Source organism: Muscardinus avellanarius (assembly GCF_963383645.1).
Source record: "Muscardinus avellanarius genome assembly, chromosome: 3".
Classification (NCBI taxonomy): Eukaryota; Metazoa; Chordata; class Mammalia; order Rodentia; family Gliridae; genus Muscardinus; species Muscardinus avellanarius.
The window spans coordinates 115,666,375-115,685,439 of record NC_137788.1 but is presented as its reverse complement, the minus strand read 5'-3'; the positions used below and the strand labels follow the sequence as shown (position 1 = coordinate 115,685,439).

Sequence of the window (19,065 nt, the reverse complement as noted above, 5' to 3'; positions counted from 1 at the left end):
AACAGTAATGGCGGTGATACCCAAGGGCTCCCAATCAAGCATGGGTGACATGCTTACCAGGGCAAAGCCACCCCTCAAGGAAATAACATCTTCCTAGGGCCACAAAATGCCAAGTAGTTCCCAAAATCATTGCTCTTTCCTCAGCGTCTTCCTCTCCTTTCTCCAGGACCTGGCCACCTGCTCCCTACTGGGGACAATCCCCATGGTTGCTATGGGACCCATTGAGTTTTGTTTAGCCAGAGTTTAAAGGATGCCTCGATGGGACAGGTGCTCAATAGAGTAAGTGCTGGAGATTCTGTGATCAGCAAATTTTCATCCTGTTCTCAAGGAGTTCCGAGACCAGCAAGGGAGACTGACACATAAAACATAATATGACCCCAATATGAAAGTTGTGGTTTAAAAAAAGAGCCGGGTGTGGTGGCGCATGCTTGTAATCCCCGCGCTTGGGAGGCAGAGACAGGAGGATCGCGCAGGTTCAAAGCCAGCCGCACGCACTGGCTAAGGAGACCCTGTTTCCAAATAAAAATGTAAAAAATAGGTCTGGAAGTATAGCCCGGAGGTAGAAGGGCTTCCAGGAACCCCAGTACCACCAAAAATAAACAAATATAAATAAATAAATAAATAAATAAATAAATAAATAAATAAAAAAGATTAGCTCGCCAGGCGTGGTGGTGCACGCTTATAATCCCAGCATTTGGGAGGCTGAGACAGGAGGATCGCAGTTCACACCCAGCTTCAGCTACTTAGTGATGCTCTCTGCAACTCAGTGAGACCCTGTTTCAAAATAAAGAATAAAAAATAGGGCTGGGGGTGTAGCTCGCAGGTAGAATACCCCTGGGTTCCATCCTTAGTACCAAAAAAAAAAAAAAAAAAAAAAAAAAGATTAGCTCAGAATAACATAGGAGCACAGAAAAGAGGCACATAAACTAATGTTGAAGATGTTTCTTGTGAAACACAATGAAATAACATCCTCCTAGGGTCACAAACTGCCAAGTATCTCCCAAAATCATTGCTGAGAGCATCCTTTCCATCCAACCCAAAGAAAGGTTGAGTAAGGGTCCCAACACCTGGCTGCCCCCTTCTGAGGGAATTCTTCTGTCCCCAATTTTACTGTAGACCATGAATGAGTTAGCTTTATCTCTAGCTTTTGAGGGCTGTTTATTTTCTGAGTTCCTCAGAGATCTGGGCCTGGAGTACCCCTGGGCTGAAGGACCAAACTCAACAACGGGCTGAACTCTCCACACCTTCCCTCAAGCCAAGACCTGCATGAGAGAGTGTCCACCAGACAAGGGCAAGACAAGGGCAAGTCCAGCTGCCAGCACTTCTTTTATTTTTTTTTTACAGTACTCTGGATGGAACCCAGGGGCATTGTACCTCCAAGCTACACCCGCAGCCCTATTTTTAATTCTTTATTATTATTATTATTATTATTATTATTATTATTAATTTTGTTGGTACTGGGGTTCCTGGAAACCCTTCTACCTCCGGGCTACACTCCCAGACACCTGTTTTTTATATTTGTATTTGGAAACAGGGTCTCTTCAGCCAGCATGGCTGGCTTCGAACCTGTGCGTTCCTCCTGTCTCCACCTCCCAAATTTGGGACTACAAGTGTGCGCCACCACGCCCGGCTTAATTCTTTATTTTGAAACAGGGTCTCACTGAGTTGCAGAGGGCCTCGCTAAGTAGCTGAGGCTGTCTGCAAACCGCGATCCTCCAGTCTCAGCCTCCCAAATGCTGGGATTACAAGCGTGCGCCACCGCGCCCGGCTGCTTGCCAGCAATTTTGTGTAAGGAATTGTGAGCGATCTAATCTTTCCCTCATCACATTTACAATCTTATCAAAGCTAGAAAAGAAACTTGGGAGATCAGCTCTCCCCAGTCCCCTTGCTCGTTGTGAAATTGAGAAAATGAAGATTGATGACATGAAACAAGCTGCCTGGCATTGCATAAAACCCAGTCCCTGTGCCACTGAGCTAGAACATGTCTTCCACTCACTCACACGAGGACAGGGGCAGGGGAAATGTCGCCTATTTTGTCCTTGCCTAGAGCAATGTGTGACAGCCAGACGCCTCTCGGACACTTGGCTGGTGCTAATGTTGACGTGGGATTGTCTCAGACAGGGCCTCAGGGTCCGTAAAGAAGCACAGGCTTTGGGGTCACACCTGGCCGAAGCCATATCCTGACCCTTATAAACAGCTTGCGTTCCTCGAATGAACCCTCTCTGAACTACTATCAGATACCCATACTCTAACTTAAATGGATTGTACAGTCTTTCCTTTAATGATTTCCAGCTTCCCAAAGTCTGCAGTACCACTTATGGGCGGCGGGGGGCGCTGGGCCAATTCTGGGAGGCGGGGTCATAGCCTCAGGCGCAATTGGGGGCTTTGAATGAAAATAAGGGGATAGTAGAAGTACCCAGGGGGCAATGAGTAATTTTTCTTCCTAAAAAGAGGATGGTAAGCCAGTAAGTTTGGGAATCTATAATTATAAACACAATTTAACATGTGTTTCCATATAGCAAATTTTTCGTGTGTGTGTGCTCCTGGGGTTCCTGGAAACCCTTCTAACTCCGGGCTACACTCTCAGACCTATTTTCTATTTTTTTAAATTTGGAAACAGGGTCTCTTAAGCCTGCGAGGTTGGCTTTGAACCTGCGCGAGCCTCCTGTCTCCGCCTCCCAAGCGCAGGGATTACAAGCATGCGCCACCGCGCCCGGCCCATATAGCAGATCTTGTTGAATCCTCCAGCATCCTCAAAACATAGGCAAACAAAGCTCGTCTTACACATAAGCACAGAGCCGTAGAGAGGCAAGGGAACGTAACGGGGTCCCGCAGCTGGTCAGCGATACAGCCAAATTTCCATCTCAGGTGTCACCAAGTCCGTCACCAAAGTCTCACCATGACCTAGAAGCCTTTTGTTTGTTTGTGTTTTGGGGTTGTTTTTGTTTTTGTTTTGTTTTGCTTTGGTGGTGCTGGGGATCGAATCCAGGGGCATTCTACCTCCAAGCTACACCCTACAGCCTGAGTTTTTATTCTTTATTTTTGAAACAGTCTCAATTGTGGAGGGCCTCACTAAGTAGCTGAGGCTAGCCACGAACCTGTGATCCTCCTGTCTCAGCCTCCCGAATGCCGGGATTACAAGCGTGCGCCACCACACCTAGCTCAGAAGCCTTTTATTTATTTATTTATTTTGCAGGTCTGGGGATGGAACCCAGGGACATTCGACCTCCGAGCTACACCCCCTGCCCTATTATTTATTCTTTATTGTGAAACAGGGTCTCACTAAGTTATGGAGGGCCTCACTAAGTAGCTGAGGCTGTCCGCGAACCGCGATCCTCCGGTCTCAGCCTCCCGAATACTGGCATTACAGGCGTGTGCCACTACACCTGGCTCAGAAGCCATTTTTGAGAATGAGTTAGTAGCAGAATGGAAGAGGCTGGGACCACGGCAGAGAGGACCAGCCGGCCCAAGGACACACTGCCTACACGCAGCGTGCCACGGGCCTTCTCCAAAGACAAATGTCCCCATCTTTGTAAGCCTACTAGGAGGATTCCATGGACTAAAATGCCCTTATGAGTTATGGTATGCAATGAAATGGCATGAATAATTTAATCAGATGCCATTATCACAGTCATGTTGAGGATGAAATCACACCAATCATTTAGAAACCTATGTATCAGCTACCTACAACTTCTAAAATGCTACAGTCTCATTTATCTCCCCTTTTGGGGTCCAGCAGCAGTCCTTATAATCTTTGGAGCTGTTAAAATTAGCAACATGGAGCTGGGCGTGGTGGCGCACACTTGTAATCCCAGTATTTGGGAGGCTCAGACAGGAGGATTGTGCAGGTTCGTGGCCAGCCTCAGCTACTGAGTGAGGCCCTCCACAACTTAGTGAGGCCCTAGTTCAAAATAAAAAATAAAAAACATGGCTGGGGGGTGTAGCTTGGAGGTAGAACATCCCTGGGTTCAATCCCCAGTACCTAAAAAAATAATAATTAGCAATTTGGAGGACCCAAGAGTTTGATAGTCATTATTCCCACTAGATCAGGCCAGCACAGTTACACACATCTGGATGTAGTCCTTCTTTTCTTCCTCCCTTTTTTTTCTCTCCCTCCTTCTTCTCCCTCATTCTTTATCTTTTCTTTCGACACACACTGACTCACAGCCACTGCAGCCCTGGCCTCCCTGCTTATTAAGAGCTGCAACGCCATCCCTGCCCTCCAGAAGCCAACAGTCTTGTTGGGGAGCTAAAAAACAGGATGGAGACTTAACCTCCTCCCCGCCCAGGCCAAAGCAGCACATATCCAGGTCACTAGCAATCCAGAAGTGGGCATGTTCGTTCACTCATCCAGTCCTCGCTGTGGGCTGTGCCAGGCATTGCTCCGGGTGCCTGAGATTCTACACGATGAACAAGACCTAGCTCCCTGCCCTGGGACACCTCGTCTTCCTGAGGAGTGGAATTACCGAGCTGCAAGATGCAGTGTTCTCTCCTTCCAACTGGGAAGCTGGGGAAGGAAGGGTTCCTTGAGGGGGCGTCCAATAGGAGTATTGAAAAACAAATAGAAGTTAGACGAATAAGTCAGGGAGCATTCACAGATGGAGAGACAAGCGCAGCAAGAGATGAAGGCATTCAAAACAGTCTGGCGCTGGGCGTGGTGGCGCACGCTTGCGATCCCAGTACTTAGGAGGTTGAGACAGGAGAATCACAGGTTCGCAGCCAGCCTTAGCTACTTAGTGAGGCCCTGCACAACTTACTGAGACCCTATTTCAAAATAAAGAATAAAAAATAGGTCTGGGGGTATAGCTGGGAGGTAGAATGCCCCTGGGTTCCATCCCCAGTACCACAAAAAAAAAAAAAAAATCCTGGCTTGATGGAGAAGGCAAGGTTGTCCGGCAGAGACTGAATGACAGAGAAGGCCCTTTGGGCTACACAATCTGAACTTGATGTTGAACATTTTTTCATATATTTATTGGCTATTTGTATTTCTTCTTTTGAAAAGCATCTATTCAGTTCATTTGCCCTTTTTTTATTGGTTTCTTGGAGATTTTTTTAGGTTTTTAAGTTCTTTGTATATTCTAGATATTAGTTCTCTATCAGAAGAGTAACTGGCAAAGGCTTTCTCCCATTTCCTAGGCTGTTTCCTAAGACTCTTGTTTTTGATGCACACAACCTTTCTTTTTGTTTATTTATTTATTGCGGTACTGGAGATGGAACCCAGGGACATTCTACCTCTGAGTTCTGCTCCCAGCCCTATTTTTTTTTCTCGATTTTGAAACAGGATCTCACTGAGTTTCGAAGGGCCTCACTAAGTAGTAGCTGAGGCTGTCTGTGAACCACGATCCTCCTGTCTCAGCCTCCCAAATTCTGGGATTACAAGCGTGCGCCACCACGCCAGCGTTAGTCTTTAGTCTTTATTTTGAAACAGGCTCTCACTAAGTTGTGGAGGCCTCACTAAGTAGCTGAGGCTGTCCACAAACCACGATCCTCCTGTCTCAGCCTCCCGAATGCTGGGATGACAAGCCTGTACGCCCGGCAAAAGCTTTTTAATTTAGTGCCATCCCATTTATTGAGTCTCATTTTTGTTTCCTGAGCTTTGGGGATCTGATTGAGGAAGTCTCCACCCACGTCTATATCTTAGAGAATTGATCTTATGCTCCATTCTAGTAAGTACAAACTCTCTGTAATGCTGTGATGAATGTATAATTAAAATGCACCAATAAAACTATATCTAAGAGAGAAAAGAATCTGGATTTGATCGAGAGATAGAGACACTAAAGATTTGCAGCAGACAAATGACATTCTCGGGATCCATCTACTGCTCCTCTAGAGAGCTCGGGGCGGTGAGGGACGTGGGTGAGCCCACGGGAACATAGTTATGTCGTAATTACGCAGTTACCATGGATTCAGAGCCTGATGGTAGGAATCGGAAGACCATGTAGTGACAGGGATATTTGCATGAGAACAGTGTCTCATGGACGTTCTGCATCCAAAATTGAGGGGTTTTATGAAGGGGAAACATAGATTAAAAGGAAAATAAAAGAACAAAGTAAAACCAGTCATAGTGGCACACACCCGTAATCCCAGCGCTTGGAAGGCCGAGGCAGGAGGGTCCCAAACTCAAAGTTTAAAGGTAGTTTCCACAACATAGTGAAACGCTCAGCAACCTACAGAGACCCTGTTTCAAACCAAGAAATAAAAAGGGCTGGGTGGGAGAGGAGGTTGTAGCTCAAAGGTAGAATGCCCCTGGGTTCAATCCCTAGTCACACACACACACACACACACACACACACACACACACACACACACCAGTTCTTTCTTTCTCTCTCTCTCTCTTTCTTTCTTTCTTTCTTTCTTCCTTTGGCACTAGAATTGAACCCAGGGGCATTCTACCTCCAAGCTACACCCCCCAGCCCTATTTTTTATTCTTTATTTTTGAAACAGGGTCTCACTAAGTTGCAGAGGGCTTCATTCAGTAGCTGAGGTTGGCCTTAAACCTGCGAGCCTCCTGTCTCAGTCTCCCAAGTACTGGGATTACAAGCATGCACCATCACACTCAAGAATACCAAATTTGGAGCTGGGCGTGGTGGCACACACTTGTAATCCCAGCATTCAGGAAGTTTAGACCAGAGGATCACGGTTTGCAGACAGCCTCAGCTACTTAGTGAGGCCCTCTGCAACTCAGTGAGACTCGGTTTCAAAATAGAGAATAAAAAATAGGGCTGAGGGTGTAGCTCGGAGGTTGAATGCCCCTGAGAGTTCCATCCTCAGACCCACAAAAAAAAAAAAAGAATACCAAATTTGTAATACCATTTGTTATTTGGGTACTAGAATTCATAGGTGATTGTGTGTGTGTGTGTGTGTGTGTGTTACTAAGGAATGAACCTAGAGGCATTCTACCTCTGAACTACACTCCCAGCCCTATTTTTTATTCTTTATCTTTTTAAACAGGGTCTCACTAAGTTACAGAGGGCCTCACAAGTTGTTGAGGCTGACCAAAACCCTGCAATCCTCCTGTCTCAGCCACCCAAGTACTGGGATTACAAGCATGCACACCATGCCCGGCTATATAGGTAATTTTTTTTTTTTGCTTTTTAATTTTGTAATGAAGATGCTTTTTATTCCCCTTTCATTTGTATAGCAAAAAGACTGACTAGAGGGCAAAGGGGCCAGTTCCACCCACCACCAAGGGATTCACTGCCCCGGAGCACACACATGCATACAGACCCATAAACATACAGCACACAAATTAATCCTGCCTCTGGGATTCAAAGTGGCAATTGCAGGAGGATTTAAAGTGAGGCACCCTACCTGCATGCCTTTCTTAATCCCATGCAATTATACCCACCCTCGGTAATAACACTCTGCAAAGGTTATTCATAACCTGGGCCGACTTTCCTTACCAAACCCTCTTCCTAAACCCTCCCTCCTCCTCCTCCTCCTTCCCCTCCTCCTCCTCATCCTCCTCCCCCTCCTCCCCCTCCTTCTTCTCCTCCTCCCCCTCCTCCCCCTCCTCCTCCTCCTTCCCCTCCTCCCCCTCCTCCTCCTCCTTCCCCTCCTTCCCCTCATCCTCCCCTCCTCCTCCTCCTCCTCCCCCTCTACCCCCTCTTCCTCCTCCCCCTCCTCCTCCTCCTCCATATGGAGCTCCGGTGGGGATGCTGCCCTGCCTTGGACCTTCTTCATCTCTCCCTCTTCTCTATTCAGAGAGGGCCCATGGAAAAGGGGAGCCCAAAGGACTGGGATATAAATGAGCTAGAATGGGTTTATAAATACAGTGTGGTCATAAGCCGGGCCTGGTGGCACACACTTATAATCCCAGCGTCCTCCCCCTCCTCCCCCTCCTCCTCCTCCTCCTTCCCCTCCTCCCCCTCATCCTCCCCTCCTCCTCCTCCTCCTCTTCCTCCCCCTCTACCCCCTCCTCCTCCCCCTCCTCCTCCTCCTCCATATGGAGCTCGGGTGGGGATGCTGCCCTGCCTTGGACCTTCTTCATCTCTCCCTCTTCTCTATTCAGAGAGGGCCCATGGGAAAGGGGGGCCCAAAGGACTGGGATATAAATGAGCTAGAATGGGTTTATAAATACAGTGTGGTCATAAGCCGGGCCTGGTGGCACACACTTATAATCCCAGCGTTTGGGAGGCTGAGACAGGAGGATCGCAGTTCCAGGACAGCCTCCGCTACTTAGTGAGGCCCTTTGCGACTCATTGAGACCTTGTTTCAAAATAAAGATTTAAAAAATAGGGCTGGGGGTGTAGCTCGGAGGTAGAATGCCCCAGGTTCCATCCCCAGTACTGCAAAATAAAATAAAGTATGGTCATGAAGGTGGAGCTTTGCCTGACCTTGCAGATTTAGTAGCACTCTGCCCTCAGACCCAAAGACCTCAGCAGAGAAAAGATCCCAATCCCACACTTCAGAATAGAAACCACTAACAACACACAGCTCCCAGCGCTACAACAGGCCTGACCCAGAAGGCTGACCACTGGGCCTCAAGCGTCCGGGGTCTCTGAGACGGCACAGCTCAGGGGACATTTGGAAAAATGCAAAGCTGGAGACAAGGCAGATTTGGGTGCCATGGGTAAAAGGTGGGATGGCGCCGGAGAGCCATTTTCTGTAAGAAATTAAACCAGATTCTATTTTCCTTGGGTTGTGAAACTAAACTCTCATCATTTCTTTGGCTGATCAACGGATATTATGAAATATTTACTCCCGGGTCCAATCCTGAGTTAGATGAGAATATGGAGATGTAAGAAGATCTGGTCTCAGTTGGGCATGGTGGCGCACGCTTGTAATCCCAGCACTGGGAGGCTGAGACAGGAGGATGGCAGTTCAAGGACAGCCTCAGCTACTACTTAGTGAGGCCCTTTGCAACTCAGCGAGACCCTGTTTCAAGATAAAGAATAAAAAAAAAAAAAAAACAGGGGTGGGAGTATAACTTGGAGGTAGAATGCCCCTGGGTTCCATCTCCAGTATAGAAAAAAAAAATAGGGTTGGGGGTGTAGCTCAGAGGCAGAATGCCCCCGGGTTCCATCCCTAGAACCACAAAAAGAAAAAAGAAAAAGAAAAAGCCGGGAGTGGTGGCACACGCTTGTAATCCCTGCACTTGGGAGGCTGAGACAGGAGGATCGCACAGGTTCCAAGCCAGCCTCAGCAACTTAGTGAGACCCTGTTTCCAAAAATAGGTCTGGGAGTATAGCCCAGAGGTAGAAAGCCTCTGGGTTCCACCCCCAGTACCACAAAAAAAGAAAGAGAAAGAAAGAAAGAAAGAAAGAAAGAAAGAAAGAGAGAGAGAGAGAGAGAGAGAGAGAAAGAAAGAAAGAAAGAAAGAAAGAAAGAAAGAAAGAAAGAAGGGAGGGAAGGAAGGAGGGGGGAGGGAGGGAGGAAGGAAGAAAGGAAGGAAGGAAGGAAGGAAGGAAGGAAGGAAGGAAGGAAGGAAGGAGAGAAAAGAAAAGAACTCAGCAAAAGTTAAGGATCATCAGCAAGTCTGAAGAACAAGATTTACTGGTCCAGATGGAGACTGGATCTGGATCCTGTCATTCAGCTGTAGATCCTTGTAACAGCCTGTGTGGAAGAGAAGGGCCACAGCACCCTGTAGCCATAGGAAAGTCCTGAAAGCAGCACTTCAAATCAACAGAGAAAGAGCACTTACTCTGGCTCGCTTTTCAAAGAGCCACAGTAAAGGGAAGTAGGTTACGGAGGTGTCAGGTGTCCGTAGGCCATCCTAGGTGGCTCTCAGCTTAAAGGCGTGGGTCTGAGCTTTTAGGCCAAAGAGTCCAAAGTGCTATTTATGGGTTTGAAACGCATGTGCTTTTTCCTTCTGTCATATTGATTTCCACATTCTGTTTGACTCAGGACTCAGTTAAGACAACATGAATAGTTTACCCAAGGGTACGAGTGGATGAGCTGGTTAAGAATAACTACGGTGCACCCCGAGGGGCCTCCGGTGACGTTCTCCATCTCAGAACAGGACTGGGGAACCACATCGCTGCTCACTGCTCCTCCCTGCTCCTCAAGCTAACATACAAGCTCAGGATGGAGGCCTCGAGCCCTCAGGCTACACCGCAGCTGTTTATCTGTGGATGCTGAGACATGCCATGTTAGCAATTTACTTCCAGGCCCACAGGCTAGCTGGCCCAGGCTCCGCTTCCTTTAGCTTGTTGGACTCAGCTATAAAAAAAAAACTTTGTCATTTCACTTTTCCTTCCTAGTGCAGCCAACTCCAAGAGGCACTCTTGTCAGCAGAAAGCAGACAGCCCACAACTCACACCTACAGTGCAAGGTGTTCTGAGCTGGGCATCGAGGGACCCAGATTCTAGTCTTGAGCTGGGCATCCAGAGACCCAGAGTCTAGTCTTAATCTGGGCATCCAGAAATCCAGATTGTAGTCTTGAGCTGGGCATCCAGAGGCCCAGATTCTAGTCTTGAGCTGGGCATCCAGAGTCCTCGATTCTAGTCTTGACCCTGTGTGGCCTGGAGAAATGGCTTAGCCTCTCTGGGCCGGGTTCTTCATCTGCTTCCACAAATGATGGGGTTGCTTGGAAGTCTGCTACTTTTCTTCCAAGTCCCGTGGTCCATCAATGTCTAGAGCTGTCTCAGAGGAGCAAGGGGCGTTTATGAAAGAACCCTCTGCTCCCTGCCTCCCTGCCGGGGCTAACCTGAGCCTGGCTGGGGAGGCCTCTGTCTGTTTCGTTCCTATTGATTCAGAAAGGAAATGTGAACCTTCCTGAAAAGAAGGCGAGATTTAGAATCAAAAGAACTGAGTCTAGCCGGGCACCGTGGCACACACTTGAAATCCCAGTACTTGGGAGTAAGAGACAGGAGGATCTCACGTTTGTGGCCAGCCTCAGCTATTTAATGAGGCCCTCTGCAACTTAGTGAGACCTTGTTTCAAAATAAAGATTTAAAAAATAGGGCTGGGGGTGTAACTTGGAGGTAAAATGCCCCTGACTTCCACCCCCAGTACCGCAAAAAAAAAAAAAAAAAAAAAAAAGAGTCTGAATCCTGGCTTCGCATTTACTTAAGAGCTGTGGGCACTGGGGCAAATTCATTAGCTTCTACAAGCCACTTCCTCATCTGGAAATGAGAGGGACCTATTGTTGAATGCACCAGGTTATTGGAAAGGTCAAATGTGGTGACAGTGGTCCATAAGCCAGAATCAATCCACAAGGAACACATCTGGACCTAGGCAGGCACAAAACCAGGTCCTCTGCTCACCTGTGTGCCTCTATAAGCTTTCTGAAAGCCTTTGAGTAATTCTGCTGTGGCTCTTGTCCTTAGCAGAAGGATGATCTTAGAGAGTTCCAGAGAGAGAGGGCAAGCTTGAGAAAGCCTCATGATATGGGCATCTTAGGATGCGGAGTAAAGAACCCATGGGGAGTCAGACACGGTGGTGTATGCCTGTAATCCCAGTCCTCAGGAGGATAAGACAGGAGGACCGCAGGTTCAAAGCCAGCCTTGGCAACTTAGCAAGACCCTGTTTCAAAATTTAAAAATAAATAAATAAAAGGAGCGGTGGGTATAGCTCAGAAGCAGAATGCCCTGGATTCAATTCTCAGCACACCGGTAGCGTTGGCTACTTGAAGGTTGTGATAAGCCTGTATCTACAAAATCAAGAGCTGTGATCTTGCCTCAGTCTGGGGTCAAGAAAAATAGGGGTCATGTACCTGCCATCAGAACAGCAGCTCCCTGGCCCCTTCTTTCCTAAGTCCTCAGAAACACAGTTTGAGAAGCAGGCAGAGCAGAGAATTGCAGCCCCAGACACCCTCACAATGTCTTCTTCAGCGTACCCTCTCCAGCAACAAAGAAGACAGGGTATTCTCAGCCTCCTGTAGAGAAAAGCTAATTCAGGAAGCGAGAAGACTCCGACACTTTTGAGGTTTACAAATCCGAAGCTGAGTTCCCTCCAAGGGACTCATCTACAGGTACTGATAAGCCCCAATGTGTCCTCAACACTCCCGACTGTCACATCTGAGAAACTACCCCCTTCACGCACCGCGCACGCACACGCGCACACGCACACCGCCTACAGAGAACCTGCCCATCGGGTGGATGTCGAGAGGACAGTCAGGAGAGACAGAGGAAAGCCACCTGTCAGTATCACTCCTAGAGCTGGCCCTGCATTCTCTGCATGAAACGCCTTGGTGCTACTCAGTGGCTGAATTTACCTGGAGTTTCCAAGCTGAAACCTTCCACCCCTCGTCATCTGAAAAGGACGGCTTTTAGCCGCTCCGTCCATAGTTCTCAAAAGTTCAATCACTAAGCCACGCCTGAGCAGGAAGGAGAGGGAGGGAATTGGGCGAGAACTGGGTAAGGGCTAATCGGGGGAGGTGCGCATGCGTGTCTCCACCATCTTGAATTCCATTAAGATGTATGACTACAATGTACCCATAAAAAATTTAAAAATAATAAAAATTTTAAAAATAAAAAATAAAACAAAAAATTGTTTTAAGTTCCCTTCAACTCCTACGGGATGTACTGAGCACCTATTCACGCCTAGCCTGGCACTTGGAAGCAAGGACTCGGCGTGAAGCACTCTAAGAACCTGTTCCCCTCTACAGATACAGGTAGAGGCAGGAATTGTGTCCTAAACTGTCAAGCTGCACTAGTTAGACACGCTAGCAAGCGTACGTTTCAGGGTGAAGTGTCTAAAGGCTATAAATCTTTAAAATCTGGTGTACTGAGTCTTACAAAACCCCAATACCTAGGTGTCATCATTCTCCAAGTGCCTGTCATCTCCAAACTGATATGCTAAGATGAGATAATCAGATTCCAAAGGACTGCTTCTGGTCTTGAAAGATAAAACTGAATACAGGCTCTCCCTTCCATCCCTATGGGACGGAGCACCTAGTCATGCCTAGCACCACCCTTGTACTTCAAAGCATTCACTTTAGGAACCTAGACCCTCTACAGACACAAGTCTAGGCAGGGGCGGTGTCCTAGATGTCATGATACGCACGTCAGACTTCACGCAAAGTTAGCTCAGGCTGAGCCCCACAAGACCTGGCGCCCACCCTCCTACCACATCTGCCTCTTCTACCTGTTGACAGATGTGCTAGCTGGAAGTCTGTCCTTATTAAACGCTGCATCTACCCAGCAGACATACAGCACCGCTGCTCCCCCCAAACTCTACAAAAGATCTGTGCGCACAGCTCCAGAAAGCCCTCAGATTCTTCTCTGGTGTTTAGCATAATGCCCAGTATACTTGCATTGGTTGGATCGATGAATAAAGAAATGGGATTTAAAGATGACAGATAGAAAGAAAATAGTCAGGCATGGTGGCGCATGCTTGTAATACCAGTACTTGGGAGGCTGAGACAGGAGGATCCAGCAGGTTCCAAGCCAGCCTCAGTGACTTAGTGAGGCTCTCAGCAACTGAGTGAGACCCTGTTTCCAAATCAAATATAATAATATAGGCCTAGGAGTGTAGCCCGGAGGTAGAAAGCCCCTGGAAGAATTAAATATCATCATTTTTTGCCAAAAAGGATGAGCCTGGGAGACATTGTGTTAAAGAAAACAAAGCAGAAACAGACAAATCCCACATGTTTTCACTAATATGTGGAAGCTAAGACAGGTGATCTCACAGAAGCAGGGAACACTGGTCACTAGATGCTGGGAAAGGTGAGGGGGTAGGGGGATGGATACTGAGTACCAAAATACCGCAAAATGGGAAGAGTAATTCTAGTGTTCTATCTCACAGTGGGGTGACTATCACTTACAGCAATTTATTATACACCTTAATAGAACTAGAAGAAAGGAGCTCAAAGGCAGGACAAAGGGATGCTAATTACCCTGATTTGATTAGTTCATGTTATATGCATGTAGCAAATTATCACTCTGAACCCCATAAAAATGTACAACTATCATGTGTCAATCAAACATACTTTTTTTTTTTATAAAACCATGGGCAGCCAGGCGTGGTGGTGCACACTTGTAATCCCAGTACTTGGGAAGCTGAGACAGGAGGATCACAGGTTCAAAGACAGCCTCAGAAATATAGATGTTCATTAACTTAGAAAGACCCTATTTAAAAATAAAAATAAAATAGGGCTGGGGGTGTAACTTGGAAGTAGAATGCCCTGAGTTCAATCTCCAGTGCCACGAAAAAATTTTTAATTTTAAAAATGGACAATTTGAAGATTATTAGCCTTTTGAGGCCAACCATGCTTGACGTCCCAAAGTTTCAGAATTCTGTAAAGTATTGTCTCCTTCAAAACATATAGTAATCATTATATGATTGTCAGATTTTCATGCAACACATAGGACATGAGCCTCACGTCACCGCTTTTATAAGAAAGGATATTTTAATACACACTCACACACACAAAATATAAGACATAAGGAGACTATGATTTCAGAATTAAAGATTTTCCTTCTCAGGAATGCCCTACTGATATCCTATACTAAAACTTTTCCTACAGACTGGTAAATACATGGGTCAACACGGACCACAGACCAGTGTGGTTCAAACCTAAACCCTATCTCCCTCAAAGCCAGACTAGATAAAATATTTGTGGCAATCACAAGTTGGAAGCTGTTTCCCTAAAAAAAACTTCCCTAGAGCCTCAGCTTCAGGTAGAAAACACTACCTTCTCCTACAGATCCCGGCTTCTCCCTTCTGAATGTTCTTCAAAGAGAGGAACACCCGGGTTCTCCTGGGTTCACCTAGGTTCATCCCTTCCCAACTGAAACTAGAACCACGAGTTTCTGAAGGCCACAGTCTAATCAGGATCATTTGGATCATTAAAACCCCACCATAATTAACTCAATTTATTTTAGAGTTGTTTCAACACACCACTGGGCAGAACGAAGTTCAAGTGTGTTATCTTAAACAATAGCAACTGAGTTCCGGTGATGAAAGAAGAGGAGGGTGTGTTCTTCACCTGCAAAGTAGATGCTGCTGGCCAGGGCAACAGGGAAGTTTTGAATTCATCTCCTAGGAGAAGAAGAGTTGACCTTGCCTCCAGCCATCCACAGGCTCATTCCCAGTCTTAGTGTCCAGGGCAGGCCAGGCTGGAACTAAGGATGTGCTGGGATATGAGAAAAAAGCAAAAAGACACCATGCCGCATTCGTATTCCCTGTTCCCTCACCTGCAAAATAGGTTTTGCTATTCCTACTTGATAGACGAGGTGACTGAACATTCAACAAACACTGAATATCACTTTTATGTGCTGGCGCTGCATAGTCTTACAACTGCCCAAGGTAACACAGCTGACAGGTAGCAAAGGGAGCACCCCTGCCCAGTCACCTAACCTCAAGTCCATTCCATTCCACGGCTGCCCCTCTGGCTGAGGTCACAGACGCCACAACCAGAGGGCCATGGTAATTAGGACTTCATGGCCCGTTTCTTTAGTTTGTGCCTCCACAAGGAAAATCAATATTGATGATCAACCTTCCCAAACACCCACCATCTCCAGCAACAACTCTAGATGCCCCCCCCCCCGGGTCACACTGTTCGTAACACCATTCCAGGCCTGGGCACCGGTGTGTCCTCACAACCCAAAGGATACTGACCCCAGTGGGCAGACAGAAACACCCCAGCCAAGCATCCATGAAGCCCCAGGAGAGAAATTTTGGCAAAGGAGGGACAGACTCAAAGGTTTTGAGGGTTGCCAGATCAATAAGACAAGAAAGAAAACTGTGGGATTTGAAGGTAGCCCTACACCAAAGGACTGAGATCTCCAGCCTGCTTCTCTTAGGCCACCCCAAGACTCTTCCTGGGACCTAGTCCTCACACACAGTACTCTGCTTATGGCATGCGGCCTGCGCCAGAGGTTTTGGAAACAATGTTGGCCATCCACTCTGGCTGGCCATCCCCACTGAATAGCTGCCCCACAATTGCATCAGAGAAGGGGCCAGTCATGCTCTGGGCTGCGCATCTCAAGAATGCCAAAATCTCCATGAATGGGACACCCCATGCCTGCAATCACAGGGAGGTGGGGCCCACAGCTACCGGTCACGTAAGTGAGGCCGGATCAATAGATGAGTCAGAGAAGGCAAAGAGTATAAAACCTCAGGAACCCCAGAGCTCCTCACATCGCCAGCATCTCCTCTCCTCACTCACCCTCCCTGGTGCTTCGGGTAAGTGTGGCTTCTCCTGGCTGTCTCATCTTCCAGCTGGCCTGGCCCAGCGCTAGAGAAGTTAGGAGACAGGCCTCTCTCCCCTGTGGGAGCAACAGGACCTCTGTCTCCTCTTCCGCACTCATATTGAGGGGATTCAGGAAAAGGATGCAGGCTGTGCTGCTGCTGCTGCTAAGATGGTGTTTCTGGTCTTCTGGCCAGAGGAGCAACTGAGCAGACGGAAGGGGTTTTAGGAGCCACAGATACCCAAATCCTGCCTTACCGAGGCAGATGTGCTGAGAGGGAAATGGTTTTGTGAGATGCTGGGATACCACTCCCAGCTAGTTACAGCTCCTTCTACCAAGCTGGGACCTCAGCATATCATAAAGAGATGTCTGGTATCTTCTGGTGGGAGATGTGGTCCAAAGGGCCATCAGGGTCTTCTCTGTTTCCAGAGAGGACCACAACAGAGGCTGCCTTTGCTAATAATTAGTCTTTGGATCATGGCTTCACTCGGTGGGACAGACCAAGAGTTTGAACCATGGGTTTTTGCAGAAAATGGAATGCAACAGCCCTCTGCCATCCCAGCAAAACTTCTTTTATTGTGCTGGACATGGGTAAACTTGCCCATCCGAGATAGAGATTTGTAATAATTTTCTATTTGAATTAAAGGAGTCAGTATTAGCATTGGAAGAGACCTGAGAAATAAAGTATGCAAACTGTCTCAATTTACAGGGAATGAAAAAGCAGGCAGGCATGTGGGTGATCTATCCCCAAAAACCTCACAACAGAGATCAGACAGAGCTGGGAATTGGGGAGAGACACCCCTAACTGAGCTATAAAAAGGCTGGGGAGATAACCAACTTTCCCCCAAAAGTAGCGATCCCCGCTGAGAAGTCCCAACTGAGAGGCTGCAGGGGAGCCCCAGGGCGTTGCCATGGATACAGCATCCCTCTCTGCTGGACCACTGGTCCAGTGATGCTCCTTGGGTCCGCTGGTCCAGTGAGTGATGCTCCTCTCTCCTTCCAGGTTCCCTTTCCTCTGCAAACAAGATGTCTCACCAGAAAAAGCAGCCCACCCCCTGCCCCCCAGTGGTCTGCGGGAAGACTTCCGGCGGTGGCGGCGGCGGCGGCAGCGGTGGCGGCGGCGGAGGCGGCTGCGGTGGCGGCGGCAGCGGCTTCTTTAGCGGCGGCGGCGGCTCGGGCTGCGGCGGCGGCGGCTCCGGAGGGGGCGGCTCCGGCTGCGGCGGCGGCGGCGGCGGCTCCGGAGGCGGCATCAAGTACTCGGGCGGCGGCTACTCTGGCGGCGGCGGCTCCGGCTGCAGCAGCGGCGGCTACTCCGGTGGCGGCGGCTACTCCGGCGGCGGCGGCGGCTCCGGCTGCGGCGGGGGCTCCGGCGGCGGCGGCGGCGGCTCCGGAGGGGGCATCAAGTACTCCGGGGGCGGCGGCGGCGGCTCCGGCTGCAGCAGCGGCGGCTACTCCGGCGGCGGCGGCGGCTCCGGTTGCGGCGGCTCCGGCGGCTACTCCGGAGGCGGCGGCGGAGGCTCCGGCTGCAGCGGCGGCTACTCCGGGGGCGGCGGCGGCTCCGGTTGCGGCGGCGGCTACTCTGGGGGCGGCGGCGGCTCCGGCGGCTACTCCGGCGGCTCCGACCAGCAGTGCCAGAGCTACGGCGGCGGCTCCTCGGGCGGCTCCGGCGGCTACTCCGGCGGCGGCGGCTCCGGTTGCGGCGGCTCCGGCGGCTACTCCGGCGGCGGCGGCTCCGGCTGCAGCGGCGGCTACTCCGGCGGCGGCGGCAGCGGCGGCTACTCCGGCGGCGGAGGCTCCGGCTGCAGCGGCGGCGGCGGCTCGGGCTACTACGCCCCGCAGCAGAGCAGCCAGACCTCGTGCGCCCCCCAGCAGAGCTACGGCGGCGGCTCTTCCGGCTCCGGCTGCGGCGGGGGCTCCTCCGGGGGCGGCGGCGGCGGCTGCTTCCCCAGCGGCGGCGGCGGTGGAGGCTCCGGCTGCGGCGGGGGCTCCTCCGGGGGCGGCGGCGGCGGCTGCTTCTCCAGCGGCGGCGGTGGTGGGGGCTCCGGCTGCGGCGGGGGCTCCTCCGGCGGCGGTGGTGGGGGCTCCGGCTGCGGCGGGGGCTCCTCCGGCGGCGGCTCTGGGGGTGGCAAGGGTGTCCCGATCTGCCACCAGACCCAGCAGAAGCAGGCGCCTAGCTGGCCGTGCAAATAAGGCCCCCGAGGCTGCTGCCGGAGCTCTCCGCGCGCGCCCCCTGGGCTTGGCGTCCTCATGAGATTGCACGAGGTTTCCTGATCCTCCCCGTCCTATCCCCACAACCTAAGCAGCCAGCGAGTTATCCCGGCTGCATCTGTTTCGGCAGTGTTTTCTGCACGACTACCTACCTACCCCCCCCACACACACACACTCCTATGCCTCCTCTGTCAATAAAATTGCAATTCATGAGAATCTCTGAGCCTCCGGCAGTGTTTATGGTTCTCAAGTTTATCCATTCCATCCTAATCTTCTTTCTTCCAGCCATGCACGAACACACACTTAAGCTCGTCCAACAAATACTCTAGAGCCGGGCGTGGTGGTGTGAGACAGGAGGATCGCGGTTCGCGGACAGCCTCGGCTACTTAGTGAGGCCCTCTGCAACTCAGTGAGACCCTGTTTCAAAATAAAGAATAAAAAATAGGGCTGGGGCCGGGCGTGGTGGCGCACGCTTGTAATCCCCGCGCTTGGGAGGCAGAGACAGGAGGATCGCGCAGGTTCGAAGCCAGCCGCGTGCGCTGGCTTAGGAGACCCTGTTTCCAAAAATGAAAATGTAAAAATAGGTCTGGGAGTGTAGCCCGGAGGTAGAAGGGCTTCCAGGAACCCCAGTACCACCAAAAAAAAAAAAAAAATAGGGCTGGGAGTGTTGCTCAGAGTTAGAATACCCCTGGGTTCCATCCCCAGTACCGCAAAAAAATTAAAAAAGAAAATACTCTATTTGGGAGGAGGTTGGGTGGATGGATGGGAATCAGCAAGAAAG

The 19,065-nt window shown here is 49.7% G+C and overlaps 1 protein-coding gene across 1 annotated transcript; it reads left to right on the top strand.

The window, feature by feature from the left end:
• Nucleotides 1-17,102: 17,102 nt before the first annotated feature.
• On the top strand, nucleotides 17,103-18,266 carry LORICRIN (loricrin cornified envelope precursor protein; the record flags this gene model as incomplete). Its single annotated transcript, XM_080691944.1, has 1 exon — nucleotides 17,103-18,266. The coding sequence occupies one exon, from the start codon at nucleotides 17,103-17,105 to the stop codon at nucleotides 18,264-18,266; it is 1,164 nt and encodes a 387-aa protein (XP_080548070.1).
• Between the last annotated feature and the right edge of the window lie 799 nt (nucleotides 18,267-19,065).